The sequence below is a fragment of the Stylophora pistillata genome, chromosome 4 (assembly GCF_964205215.1).
Source record: "Stylophora pistillata chromosome 4, jaStyPist1.2, whole genome shotgun sequence".
NCBI classification, from domain to species: Eukaryota; Metazoa; Cnidaria; class Anthozoa; order Scleractinia; family Pocilloporidae; genus Stylophora; species Stylophora pistillata.
In genome coordinates, this window is record NC_142522.1 from 24,946,708 (window position 1) to 24,961,226 (window position 14,519).

General features: G+C 37.4%; 2 protein-coding genes across 3 annotated transcripts in view; both read right to left on the bottom strand.

The window, feature by feature from the left end:
- Positions 1 to 8,293, bottom strand: part of LOC111332579 (LIM domain transcription factor LMO4.2) — a 34,924-nt gene extending 26,631 nt beyond the window's left edge. The window contains exon 1 of one of the 2 annotated variants that reach the window (XM_022937980.2): positions 8,253 to 8,293. The gene's annotated coding sequence lies outside the window, so the exon portion shown is untranslated. Of the gene's footprint in view, positions 1 to 2,029; positions 2,168 to 8,252 lie in introns of those variants that run through there. The other variant, XM_022937972.2, reaches the window with a different exon arrangement.
- Positions 8,294 to 10,174: 1,881 nt separating this feature from the next.
- Positions 10,175 to 13,130, bottom strand: LOC111333440 (bone morphogenetic protein 6). Its single transcript, XM_088756746.1, has 2 exons — positions 12,527 to 13,130; positions 10,175 to 12,402 (listed from the first exon to the last, which is right to left on the bottom strand). The coding sequence occupies exons 1-2, from the start codon at positions 12,777 to 12,779 to the stop codon at positions 11,555 to 11,557; spliced, it is 1,101 nt and encodes a 366-aa protein (XP_088612872.1). The 5' UTR covers positions 12,780 to 13,130; the 3' UTR covers positions 10,175 to 11,554.
- Positions 13,131 to 14,519: the final 1,389 nt, after the last annotated feature.

Genomic DNA, 14,519 nt, shown 5'->3' on the forward strand with positions numbered 1-14,519 from the left:
ACCCTCTCATCCAATCAGATGGAAAACCAAACAACACGTGACTTGCTCACTTGCGTTTTCCCGCGCTTCAAGCAGTTTGCCTATTTCTACTTCATTTAAGTTCTCAATGTCTCGGGAGTTTCAATACCTTTTCCCATAAGCGGCTGTCGATGGTGGTATAGGTGGCAGAGCCCGCCAAAGGGGTTGCAAAGCGAAACTCACACACGAGAGCCTGCTCGCAGGCTTAACCCTTTCAATCTCAAGATCTGATTAGGAATTTTTCTTACTAACATATAATTTTTTAAATGTTGGTTTGGAGAATTTGGTACTGGATCAACTAATCATTCCCTAATTGATATATTTAGTAAATAAACCCCCTCGGGCGGCTGGTATGCCGGCTGATAATGTCCGCGGCTGAGAGATTGTCCGAAAAATGAATACTTGGCCGAGAAGCGAAGCTTCGAGGGCAAATATGAAATTTTGAGGATAATCTCTCAGCCAAGGACATTATAAGCCGACATACCAGAAAGCCAGAACGGGGTTTATTTGTTTTGTAACCCTCCCATTAATTTTCACATCGCAATTAAACTGCGCGTAAACACATTAAAAAAGCCAGTGGTGATCTGATGGCGAATGCGCGTGATTGACGCAAGCAAGCAAAAAAACAAGGAGTTTGGTTTCCTTCCATGTAAATAGGAGAACGGAGAAGTTGAAACTCTTGTGTTGACTGTTTCTTTTTCACGGAAAAAAATTGGAGGACAAATATCGACGCGGACAGGGATATTTGCGTGATAACTCAGTGTCCTGTGATTTTGCACCACGTGACGTAAAGTAACCAATAAATATAAATATTTCTAATCTCATCACTTGTCTGCTTGATATTGTATTGATCTAGTAAGGAAAAATTCTGTCTTGGCCACTCATGGGAGTTGAAGGGTTCACAGATGGCGGTTAGAGGTCTCATCTTATTGAAACTCCTGATGTATTATGATTTTATCCTTCATTCTAATTGACCGTTGAGATTATTTTGGTTTTGATACTCAATCTAAATGGGCTCTAAAAGGCTTATCTTAGAGGGAGTCACTCTGAGATATTTTCAGATATTATCTTAGATATAAGGAGATCCAAGTAAGATTTTCAATTGACCTTTCCCGTCTCACAAATTCTGCTTACGTGGACATATCATAATATGGTGTCTGTTCGTTGCCACAAACGCGAACAAGGAACCATGCACTATTTACTAACCCTGGAGACCAGATAACCAGAGCTTATAGCAGCTCTAGTATAGGGGTTACTTGTGGCCTTGAGGCCTTGTGTAGAGGAGGGGGGAATTGGATTTCTCTCCTTTTTTGGCCAAATACAAAAATGGACTCCAACGTACTTTTCGCTTTGAATTCACTTCAATCGCATTTATCAGCCGGTTGTTTTAATAAACAAAAGCATTCAAACAGAATCTGATGTGACAGCAGACAACAGATGATGGGAAAGGATTCGGGTAATATACGAAAATAATTTCATTGGACTGGGATTTTAGAAGGCGAAAGTAATAACTTAAGTTGAATCAAGGCTTTAGGATAGTGTGAGGGGTAATTCCGAATTAATTGAAATCACCAAACAAAAGCAGACAAGGACTATATATGGTCAACTGGGCACACAGGAAAGAAGCTACAGGGAACGAAATCCTAAATTCTTTGTGGCATCGTTTAGAATTACACTTAATACTATTCAATGAAATATTTTAGGGACTTAGTTTACCAAGGTTGAAAACTATTTCAGAGACTAAAATAAACCAAATGTATCTGGGATGACCGAGGCCGCTGACAACCGATTGACTTCGGTTAAGTTTTTAAAGTTGTCTTTTTTCGTTCGTAGCAGCGTGATATTACCACTTTACAGCAGGCGAAAACATCGGAACAGGCGTTCGCCCAGCATAAGTTGGGCTCATATTGCCAAAAAAAAAAACAACCACCTCTTTCTACTGGCATTCCATGTCCGAAGCAAGCATTTTTCGTGCAAATTAACGCACAAGAAAAATTTATATTCAACTGACCTGTAATGCGGCCACCGACCCAGCTCATCGACTTGGTTTGAGGTCTGCGACTTTGGCTAGGTATGTGACTCGAAAGGAACTTTTCCTAATGATATATATTCCACGATACGAATAATTCTCTGTCATTCCAAATTATTATTGACAATTGTGTTTTTGTTACTTTCCTTTATTTTCTAGACCCCAAAGACTGAAAATAATGAGTATGTCCTCCCGTAACTAGTGCTGCAAGTCCAATTTAGAGGTAATTGGGGAAAAAGACAATTTCAGTGAGGCAGTCATTAATTGGAAGATTGAGTATTTTGTGGTAGCATGGAAAAAAAAACAAATTAAGAACCAGACATCAGGATAATCAACGCTTAAAAACAGATGGAGCAGTCACGAACGGCGCTTCGATGGTGGAAATCGTTGCATCGTGAAAATACAAAATCTCGTCAACATCATTTATCAACAGGCTCGCCAATACAGCATTCCCTCTTTTTTAACTTACACACATAAAGCCACGTAACAACAGCTATTGTGAAACCTAGCTTTTGGCCAGCTGTATCTAATTAGATAAACGCATTTCCGAACAAAGTATTTAAAAATTGATTCCATAAATAAACCAGGGGAAGTGTCTGAACTTTAAATACTTAGAGTATTATTCTTCTTATCGGCCGTAATTAAAGTGAGTCAATTTGAATCGCTTTGCTATCTGCGTCCAATTAGAATTTTTGTTTTATCTCTCCATTCACGGATCCCTGCTGACTTGATCTTAATAGGTGGACTGCAAAGGTCGGCGTAATTAAAGCCTAGACAGGCGTTTTTATGGAAAGGTAGGAAGTAATGAATTTGTCTTTGAGTTTCTAGCTTGAATGCTCGTTTCCTTATGACACAGTCGAGTCTGGACAACGATCATTTTCATTTCCTCGCCTTGATTGATGGCTGAGGAATTGGCTGATTTGAAACTTCCTTGAACTAGCAAGGAGAAACTGAAAGAAAATTAGGTTATTAGCTGAGGAAAGGGGTATTAAAAATTGAATTTGCATGGTGCGCCTACAACTTCAACTTCACAGTTACGATTTGAAAGCAATTCTTGTGAAACATTCTCGTATTGCCCTACTCTGAAAATATCTGATTCATTAAACGTAAAGCAAGATTTTCGCTTTATCACTCAAATAATCTTAAGCTTGATATGTAGGAATATGCTCCACTGTAGAAATATCAACTTTGTTTTTTTTTTTTTTTTTCGATAAAGGATGGAGGAATTTCCTTTCAATATACGAGATCCTGGTTCCTTTGGGTTTTACGCTACAAACCGACAAATTAACTTAATGACATGAAGATCTGCAATATTCCTCTAATTATTCACGCCACATAGTTTAGGCGTCACGCGATAGAGTTGCCTCTTTCGCATGTCACGCAAGATTTTTTCGAGGGTTACCTTACGTGACATCCCCAAGACAACTGCGAGGGAGACTGGCGATGTGGTCGACCCAAAGTTTTGAAGGTCGATGCATATGGGGGAACAAGCACCTTAGATGATTCTCGGTGGTTTGGAGTTGCGCCGCTAGCTTCATACCCTAGTTTGATACAAAACACGTTCCTTTTTAAAAACAAAAATATTTCATCTAGATTGTGGCATTAAACCCCATGAAGAAAATAATTTGAATATATCAACAAAGTTAAAATGGTAACTTGGCCACCGTTACGATTATAAAAGCTGACGTTTCGAGCGTTAGCCCTTCTTCATTTCGCTCCGACGAAGGGCTAACGCTCGAAACGTCAGCTTTTATAATCGTAACGGTGGCCAATTTACCATTTCAACTTTGTTGATATATTCAAATTATTTCGTTACCCCCACCGACGCAGCCCCAAACAGTTTCTTTAGAAACTATCAGCCTTTATTTCCATGAAGAAAAGTTTGCTGTGTTCTGAGAGAATATTCTGTACTAGATTTAGAAAACCTGTGATCATCCTGTTTTAGAGACCTGACTACTTTTGTGTATCAAGAGGACACCCAGCCAAAGGCCCTTAAGAATAAAATCATATGAAGACTTAAAACTAACAACCATTCCCCCCCCCCTCCTCTAAGTAGAATGGAGACTACATGAACAGCATACCACATAGGTGTTATTTATTACTGATCTAACTTGTGACAGAGACTGTTGGAACCCCAGTTTGCTACAACCCCCCCCCCCTTCCTTTTCACATTTTAATCCCATCTATTCACAGCAAACAGAGTGTGACATTGTACAGGTACAGTACACTTATTAGAAATAATTAAATTTCAATTTGAATTAGGAAGTGGTGCAAGTGTTGTAGACAATAACCGAGTTTAAAGTGCTTTTTAATTAATTGTACTCTAAACCTTTAAGACACTGTAATTAAGTGATTTACGCTAATATCTCTCTGAAGAAATGCAGAGGCCTTACCACATTTTTGTTATTGAGGGTGAGTCATTTGAAAGGTAAATAGTTGCACTACTCCAAGAATGCAAGTTTAATTTGGATTCGGATATGTCTTTCAAGTATTGTGTAGTTTTATCTTGTTGTATATATCATAACAGAACCATAATAAAATATCATAAGGATAACTCTCTTTAAAGCTATAAAACTAAATCAAGAATTTCCCCAGGCTCAGGCTGATTTAAAAGTTTATAGTAGTGGTTGGAACAGTCATACCCAGATCGTGCCAGTCAACATTACACTAAACTGAATTGGCCAAAATCAAAACTGTCAAATATGAATTATATACACTGTATGAGCATGTAATTAACTCTTTCAGTCCTACATGTATGAGTGGCTAAAGGAGAATTTCTCTGTACAATATCAAAACACTATCAAACATAAAGGTCATGTAAATGAAGAATAATATCCAAGAGTAAACCAAGGAGAATCTAAACTTTACAATACCCCATGCCTAACCTTATACAAACATATCAAAAGGCATAGCAAAACATACTGTGCTATCCAAAGAATTAGAGATTTATCCAGTTGATAGTGATATCAAACCCTAGTATGACTGGGTCTGGAAAATAAGTGCAAATATATTTAAGAGGTTTGGGCAAATTTTCTTTGCACTTAATGTTCTTATAATGAGAAAAGAGTTCTTGGAAACTTAAATACTGAACTGTATCAGAGTTTCTGTTGGTATGTGGAAGTAATTCATTTCATTAATTCAGGTAAGAAACTTGTTTCAAAACTTTTTCACTGTCTTAAGATGAGGTCAGACAATTAACTGGGGAATTGAACAATTAAGGCTGATTTATTTATTTAAAGTTCAGTGACAACTTAATCAACCAACCAACTGCAAATACATCATTCTGGGATTAGTCTAATCTCAGTGAGTTTGATTTACTAGCAAACTTAACAAGTGATTGATAGACTGCCCACAAAAGGATTGAAAACCAACACATCAATAGCAAAACTGAGAATTTATAAAGTGAGAAGAGTATGTAAATGTTTTCATTTTAGTCAATTTTTCTTTTATTTGCACATTCTTAGGAGCCCTCAGGTAAAATAGCTGATTGATTGAGTGATTGATTACTTTCTTGGTGGATTGAGGTAATATTCTGATTATTTTTCTGGTAAATTATCCTGAAATTTCACTGTTCTGTGAGTACAACTTGCTTTATATTAACCAATGCTGGTTAATATAAAGTCCAGGTATTTTGATTATTTTATCCAAATTTTTCCATTTTCATGGGCCAATTTTGAAATATCCAAATGTATATTTTTGTATTTGGGCACAATCCTTGCAGTAAAGAGCACTATTTAAGCAAGAGTGAGAATCAGACCTGAAAAAATTCAGGCCCGTACGGGATTCAAACCACTGACCTCTGCGATACTAGTGCAGTGCTCTACCAGTTGGGCTAACAAGCCAACTGGGAGCAGGTCATCAAATTAGTCCGAAATAAACCCCTAAGATGATAAATCAAACACAACAAATATATGAAATTCATATATCTGAACTGCGGTTATAGAAACATATTTGTGCACGATCCTTGCAGCGAACTATAACCACAGTTCAGATATGTAAATTTCACATATTCGCTGTGTTTGTATTTTTTTGGTCGAGAATAAAATCATTTGGGATTATTTATAATAAATACAAGTAAATTCTTATAATTCCACTTGTATTAGTTGGTGAAAGCTGAAATAATACAATACTCAGAATAATAGAAACTACTGTACACACTATTGCAGAACTAATATCAAGAAGTTTACAATCATGCACCAAGGTCCAAAGGTTTGGAATTCCTTACCTTGTGATCTTATCCTATCCTAAAGATTCTCCACCTTTAAGAATTCACTCAAAAAAATTCCTCATGGACAGAAAACTAAATTAAACTCACCCACCCATAATTAGTAAATCTATCTTCTACCTCCTGTGAGGAACCCAGGGTTGATAAGCTACTAGCTTCTGCTGGGCTTCCTCGCCACACTTTTTATAAATAATCATAAATAGCAATTTTATATAGATTAAGTATACTTTGTTGTATAATGATATCATTACAGTTATTATTTTTGATTGTTGTAAAACAACTGTAATTTATTTTTGTATGTGTGTGTGTAAGCGGTAAAATAAATAAATAAATAAATAATAAATGCCCAGTGTGGATAGCCTATACCTCTAAATTTTAAATACATTCCCATCTTTCCCTATATCAGGGTGAAAGCATGGTTGGCAAGTGGTTTCAGCCCCCTTGAAATAGTCAGCTGGTTTACCTCTGGCCAGTTAGAATGTTGTATACTAGATATTTGATTCTCCCGTGTAACCATTAATTTGCAAAGTGTTTTTATTATATAGATAGAGACTGTGCATGGTAATAGACATCAACCTTGAAAATTTAATATCCCACAATCATGAACTACGTACACGTCGAAGTCACGCTTTTAAATATAAGGTCCCAATGGCCAAAATAGACACTTTTAAATTCTCTTTTTTCCCAAGAACTATCGCTGATTATAGTTCGCCACTAAATTTTCTCCGGTTCTTATTGGTTTAAATCGATCACGTGATGTGATAGTGTTCATCTGTGGAGAGACACTATCAGCCCATAGTGCCCGCCAGCGGAAAATACCTGGATGGATAGTGCCCATCTGCAGAAAATACCTGGATTGATAGTACTCATCCGTGAAAAGTTTTGAATAGTTTCACGGCCACGAAGTTAGGCAGAACGGAAAAACAGTGACTTTTCAATTCTGACAGGTATAACGTATTATTTAGCCAATGTACGGTTGCGAATTATTGACATTTGTGACAAGCTGTAGGCACGGAAGAAAATTTAGTGGTGAACAATAAAAACAATAGAGTGTTTATGTCTCAGAACTATCGGTCTGATAGTTGCCCCTTGGAAATTTGATGTTCTTAAAACTAGCATATTTGTTTTAAGAACATCAAATTTCCGCGGGGCAACTATCAGCCGATAGTTCCTCAACAAAAACACTCTATTGTTTAAATGAAATACCCTCCCAAGTGACATTGTAAACTCTAGTTCTCTTAATATTTTTAAATCGAAAATTAGCACCATCCCATTTTAATGTTTACATAGATATATATTTAACAATTATTCCATGAGCGTGCATTGGATATGAGATGATAGATAGCCAACGAGGCGCATAGCGCCGAGTTGGCTATAATCATCTCATATCCAACAAGCGCAAGTGGAATAATTGTTTTATTAAAAACGCCCCCAAGAAATTATTATTTTGTAAGAAGAAACTGGATTTTTTAGCTCCCTTTTGATTTTAGGCTGATGTGTATGCTTACCATATTTGTAGATTATGGTATATTGGCTCATATACCATAATGGCTAAGCCAATAAAAAGTCTTGAATTGCATTATCCAATGATCCAGTTTTTAATAAATATATATATATATATATTTTAATAGTTTTCTAGTTTTCTAAATTATATATATATATATATATAGCTGGTGTGATATCCCTCGAGGTTTTTACCGACTCTAATAAATGTAGATGTAGATGTAAAAATTCAAGCAACAGGCAAAAAGGGTAAAAAATCTATTAGACCAGGAGCGAGTTCCCAATCTTAGGCACACAATTAACAATACAGTATAATATAACAGTCATGGACCCCTAGTGCAGTGTAAGACATCTAAATATTACAAAAAAATTTCATTGAGCTTTGTAATTTGACCTAATGATACCCTAACTTTCCCTTTAATAACAAAAATTGGATGGTAATGCACAGAAGTGTTCTAAAAAATTTAGCCGGCTCACCTTTGCCGCGAGAAGCTCATTCAATGACGTTTCGTGTTCTGGAACTGGCCTCTATTTTCCTTATTCTCAAACTCGTCAACCATTATTTCTCTCTTCAGACATCACAATTCGACAAAACATGTGCCCCAAAGGCATATTCCACACAGGCAGTGCTTTTAGTTGATTACGGTGGAAAATGGGATCATAATACTGTAGGTCTTACCGTGGGTCTTACCCACATAGCTCAGACGTAGGCTGTTGTTGTTGTTCGTTGTTGAGTGAGAGTGAGACGTTAATCGAGGGTAAGTGTACGCAATAATTTTGGTCAGCGGGAAAATTATGAAACCCGCGAAAGCCCGAGCCCTTTTATGCCAACAAATCGGATACACAACCTCGTTCCCAGGGTCTTTTCCCTTTGTAGGGAAAAGGCCCTGGGAACGAGGTTGATCGGATACACTGAGATGATGGTGCCAAATGTTCAATCGTCTTCAATTTAAATCCGAGAGAGATTTTCCTTGAGAAAAACCTTGATAATCGTACTGTAGAAAACCGATACTACCTGGGTTTCTTTCGAAGGGAAAAGAAACGAGATAGAGCTGATGATATGCACCGGAAAGTGGGGTAGTTTCTTTTCATAAGTGCCATTTTACGCTTTCCAGGAAATATTCCATAAAAGCAATAGAGGACTTTATTTATGTGTTTACATTATCTCACCTAAACGGTTGCCAGAAGCCAGAAGTTTCATACCGACGAAAATTTTGTGTCGTTTCGCACTGTTATTTCTGTGTTTTGGCTCACCCAGGCAGTCATTGATATTATCATTCCGACTACAAGATGTTGTTCCCTCATAGGTCTGCGCAGAGTTAATAGAGGGAACTCTGGTCTGCGAGGCTAGAGATCGTTATCGTGCTTATTTATAAAAGATATCCATGCTTCAGAAATTTAATTCCGTTTTCTATATTGATATTATTAGGATGAACTCTCATCATATTTGGATGGCTTCTTTTACTCTACGTATGCATCAGTGAAGGTCACGTTCGAAAAAGCTAACTTTTGAACATGGAAGAAGTTCCTATTGCTTAAGTATAAAAGTAAGCCCTCAACAAGCATTTTAAGCAAGGACTTTTATTCTGCAGGACTTTTTCGCAGTTTCTCCTGTCTTTGAACAACCCCTTTATTTCGCTTCCTGCAAAGGTTGTTATTGATCAGGGGTAGTAATGGAGTGGTGTCGCAAACCACAACCAACACTGAAACGGGGAAGAGCAAACGAAATTCATAACTAAAATAGTGGAAAAAACATCCGAAATGTAAGGTGGACTAGAGCCTTTTTAAAGATGTTGTGTACATTTAAAATTACGATAGACATGAACCAGACGCCACAGTACACTGTTACCTTAAACCTGAAAATTGACTTTGTTAGCTAGAAGAATCCCAGCTGGGCTTCCCGTGATTCTGCTTACACCAGTTTAATAGAATGGTTGACCTCTAAGGCCAGCACCGGCATCGCAGAGGTCATGGGTACAAATCCCGTACAGGCCTGAATTTTTTTCGGCTTTATTTTTACTACTGCTCATTACTGCGAAGATCGCTTTGATATTCACTTCTTAGCCCGTGGTTCACATAAATATATAAGTTTCATATATTCACAGTCATTTGAACATAGGCTGGCCATCTATTATGGTAATGATAGGACTTCAATTCTGCTCGTACGCTTAAAAATGTTTGTTAACACTGTAATGTTTCTATCGTAAACAGCTTTAATTTTTTTGGTTTTTTTTTGTTTGTTTCAGTGCTTGAAGCTCAAAATTGTTTCGTTTTCTGTTTTGATTGGTTAAATTCCGTTAATTAAATTCAAAAGAATACCAAATAGAACTGAAACCAACCTTGCCCAAGCTCACTTAGTTTGAGTTATTGATATCTGTAAAAAAACAGGCAAGCTAAGATTGTAATCCAACAATATTTTAAATGATTGTCAAGCAATATCAGATAGTAGTAATGATCTACCAAAGCATAATGACATACTTTAGGCTGTGAAGAGCCTTCCTTAACATACAGTAAATCAGCCAATTGTCAACAAGAATCACAAACACTCTCTTTTCGAAGAAAAATATAAATATGACTTCGGATTTTAATTTTTTTTCAGTGGAAACCCATACATAATTTGGGTCGAAAAATCGTTTCATTTAAGTCCCCTCCAACTTTGTGAGGTACAAATTAAATAACTTTGATTTCCTTATCATTATAATCTGGCTCACACAATTAAATAAACATGCGATCATTTTCGTGACTTTACCATTTGTATTGCTATTGCTTTTGCTGACACACTCTATCAACCAGTTAGTCAGTCAATTAGCCAGAATCTTTTATCTGCTGCCTGAAGATTGGACTTCTCACTCTAATTAGTAACTACATGTACTAGTAGTTGTTTGTCTCAAGCGTGCTAAATGAGCAATCCTAATTCTTCTGTTATAAAATTACCTTTTAAGTTTTCACTCATACTTGGTAAACTTAGCGGTCGACTTAACGCAAATAGTGAAGAACTTGATCTAGAAACTGATGTTTTCCTAAGGTAACTTTCAAAAGATCAATCATGTTTCATTATCCTGTCTCATTATTCGTTCTGGCGTCTGTCTGACACTGCAGGCTATTCTTTTATTTCGAAAAGGCGCAATCAACGAGAAAATATTAGCTGGCATTTGATAATTGCGTTTGCGGGGGTTAAAATACCTACACGTTCTTGTTTTCTCTCACCCAAAGTTGGCGCCGTCTGCAAATATAACTGAAGGGCATGCTTTTATACCTAACTTCTTTTAAAGAATTCTGTGGAGATTAAAGAAGTTTTTCAAACTCTTAAGGCTGCCATATTATTTTAAAAAAAGCACACAATTTTGTACGTCACCGCCATAAATTTGAATTTAAAATTGTCTCCCCTTTTCGATCTTGTTTTGACTCAGAGACTCTAAAGTATTGCAGCTATGTTTTTTAATTATGGAGCGTCGTTCCTCGCCTGAATTGTCTGGTTCAAAAGTGTTTTTACACCAACGTCTCCATATGTCCAAGTAGTCTTCTTCTGGATATAGCGACTGTCGCAAACTGACCGTCAAATATCACCTATAAGTACAATCATGAATGTACTCAACAATTCAATCAAATATATATGTTTTTTTTCACAGGCCTTCCTCTTGAATTCAAAGCAATTTGTATATATCTGGTGACGTCTGCTGATAATTTAGTAATTCCTCGAGTATAAATCTATATTATGAGGGTGCCAGAATTTATTTTCGACTTTTATCTCTTTAAGAAACGATTTTGGCATTTCACGTTCAAAGACATCCGCAAGACGAAACAACCATTCCACCATACTCTGTTAACACGATAGATCGGTCACTTGTCTTATATAGCACGCTGATGCCATGTAATTTAGTAGGAGCGCACATGGGAGACGGGATTCGACTGTCCAATTTGTGTAAAATGTTCTGCAAGATAGCATGATTAGTCGGTTCCAGTTGCATATCAAGAACGCTAGGACAGACACCATCGCAATAGTTAGCGCTGTAACCATTTGGAGCAATAATCCAGTTCCATTTTAATTTTTTAAAGTGCACGTAAACCCATCGACGTTGACATCTTTTAAGTTCGCTAGAACGCTTCTGACGAGATCTCGATGTCGTTGAGAAATTTTGAGAGACTTGTTCTTTATCGTCTTCGGAGACTGGATCGCTGCTGCAGTTTACACGTAGCGTTCTTGGAAATTTTTGTGGGCTCTTTGTATACGTTACCAAGAAAGGTGCTCTTTTACCATGTCCCCCGATACGAAAATCTGACGGGAAGGCTCCAACACTATCCACTGTAACACTCAAACCAAAGTTTTTCTCAGGTTTCTCTATCCAGAATTTAACCGCAGATGTAACATCAAATTTTATCCACCGACCAACATTTTCTTTGTAACTAACCAAGTGGGAAGCGATAGGAACCCCTTTGGTCCAATGCTGGTGATTTTTTAGCCGCAGAATTCTTATTTTGAAGTAACCAGCTTCTCTATTCCGTCCAAGTGGTACCTTCTTATAGATTCTCAATTCAGCTTTCTTGACTTTCTCTCCCGCTACAATGGTGGACATGTTAAAGTAAAACCCGTAATGCAGTGGTCCTTTGTGCTTGTTTTCCCCTGCGGCTAAAGAAAGCAAAACCAATAAATAACGGTTTATTTAGTATTATTTTGTGATTGCTAAAGAAAATGGTTACCGTAACTAACCAAATACCACTCTGGATCAGGCATTCTAAAGAACTACACTTACGTTCTCGGAAAAACACCCTGACTATCTCCGAGTCCCGTTGGCTTATTCCACGGCGGTGTAAAAGCGCTCGCTTTCTGTACAAGTTGAGAAGGAATCTTGGTACGTCATCTTTCTGTTTTGATAATTGTTTCGATTGTGAAGCCTCTTTGGAGCCAAACCCGCGTAGCAGCTCGGAAGGTTGACTGAGTTCTTTGTCGTACATCTGATGTGTATGGCAAATTAACAAACAGAATAAAATAAACGCAATGAACATTTCGGGGCCGTTAACTCGATTGCATTGGACAGGATGTTGTTATCGAGTCGACTAAAGCGCAAGTTCTAGAACTTACTCCAACAACGCGCACTCTATATATACGTCGATACCAGCTCGTCGTTTCTAAAATCGACTCAGCCAATGCGTCTTTTGTGCATACAAGTGCAGATGAGCGGCTTCTTTTACCATAAAGTATGACCCATATCGCAGGGTGAATATTTATGTGGGTGTTTTCCAATAAGGACTGAAGATGATATGACAGCTGGCGTTCACGGTTGAGTCCACATGCGTCAAAAGATTACTTAGACTCGATGGAAATCTGTTGAACTGTTAGAGGGGCGGCGGAAACTTACGTCTACACATTCATCCTCCGCATGGACCAACCTCTATTTCTGTTGCTATTTTTAGTAAATTAAAAACTAAGTATAACTTTGTAAACCTCTGACATTCAATAAAGGAGTTTGGTAGCAAGCCCTTGTTGAAAATCTCTCGAGGTGAGTTGATCCCTACATACATGTACATGCAAATTTTGCAGAAGAAATTTAGGAAAACCAATTATCCAAATGGAATGTTGAAGAAGTGATCACACGCCCTTGTGAAGGTGTTTAACGCCTTCTATTGTATGGAATTGATAAGAATTTCACACAAATAATCAATTTCTCACTACAAATGGAACAACAGATCATTGTCGGTTGTCCTCACCGACGTGGGACAACCTATTTAAGAAAATAATTTGGATATATCAACAAAGTTGAAATGGTAAATTGGCCACCGTAATGATTACAAAAGCTGACGTTTCGAGCGTTAGCCCTTCGTCGGAGCGTTAGCCCTTCGCTCCGACGAAGGGCTAACGCTCGAAACGTCAGCTTTTGTAATCATTACGGTGGCCAATTTACCATTTCAACTTTGTTGATATATCCAAATTATTTCGTTACTCCCACCGACGCAGCCCCAAACAGTTTCTTTCGAAACTATCAGCCTTTATTCATTTATATTTAAGAAAAGCAGCACCAGAAACTCCGTTTTAAAGAAATGAAAGCCTCCTTGCTGGAACAAGGAAACGGATGGACCTTACTAACGGAAAAACTAATTGTTGCTTTTGATATTGTTTTTGTCTGGTTTCTTTAATTAGCTGTTAGATTTGGGTTTTCACATACTTTCATCATTAAAGGTTACTCGTAAGGATTCTTTTGTAAATGTACTCAAAACTGAATGAGTGAAAGAATAAATGCTTAAACGTTGTAAAAAGACTGCTGCACACGACAATGTACATTCCTGACGTGGTAAGTTATTACAGAAGTTTTCTCAACCGTTTCTTTTGTTTAAGGGTATCTAAGTCAGTCATGGATGAGTTCATGTTAAACTTGATTAATGGCGTTAATGAACATAATAATGAGCTTAGTCGGTGTCAGAGAAGCATTTGAATTCAGTTCTTATCATATCAGCGGGGAAAAAGGAAACACCGCTTCAAATTTAGAGCTGAGTAAATAGTTTGATGTGGAAAAACTAATAGAAGAAGGAAATATAAATAAAATACGTCGGGTTTCCGAAGAAAGTCTGATGAATCATAATTCAGCGACATTTTGGGCGCTCAATGTTCAAAGAAATCCAGTAATTTCGTCCAAATATAGTTCCATTCAGAATGATTTCGGTTTTGGCCTAACTCCTGACTGGACAGAAACATCGGAAATCAGACGGAGGCTTCCGATAGCAGACGATGAGACCTGACAGAACCGTCCG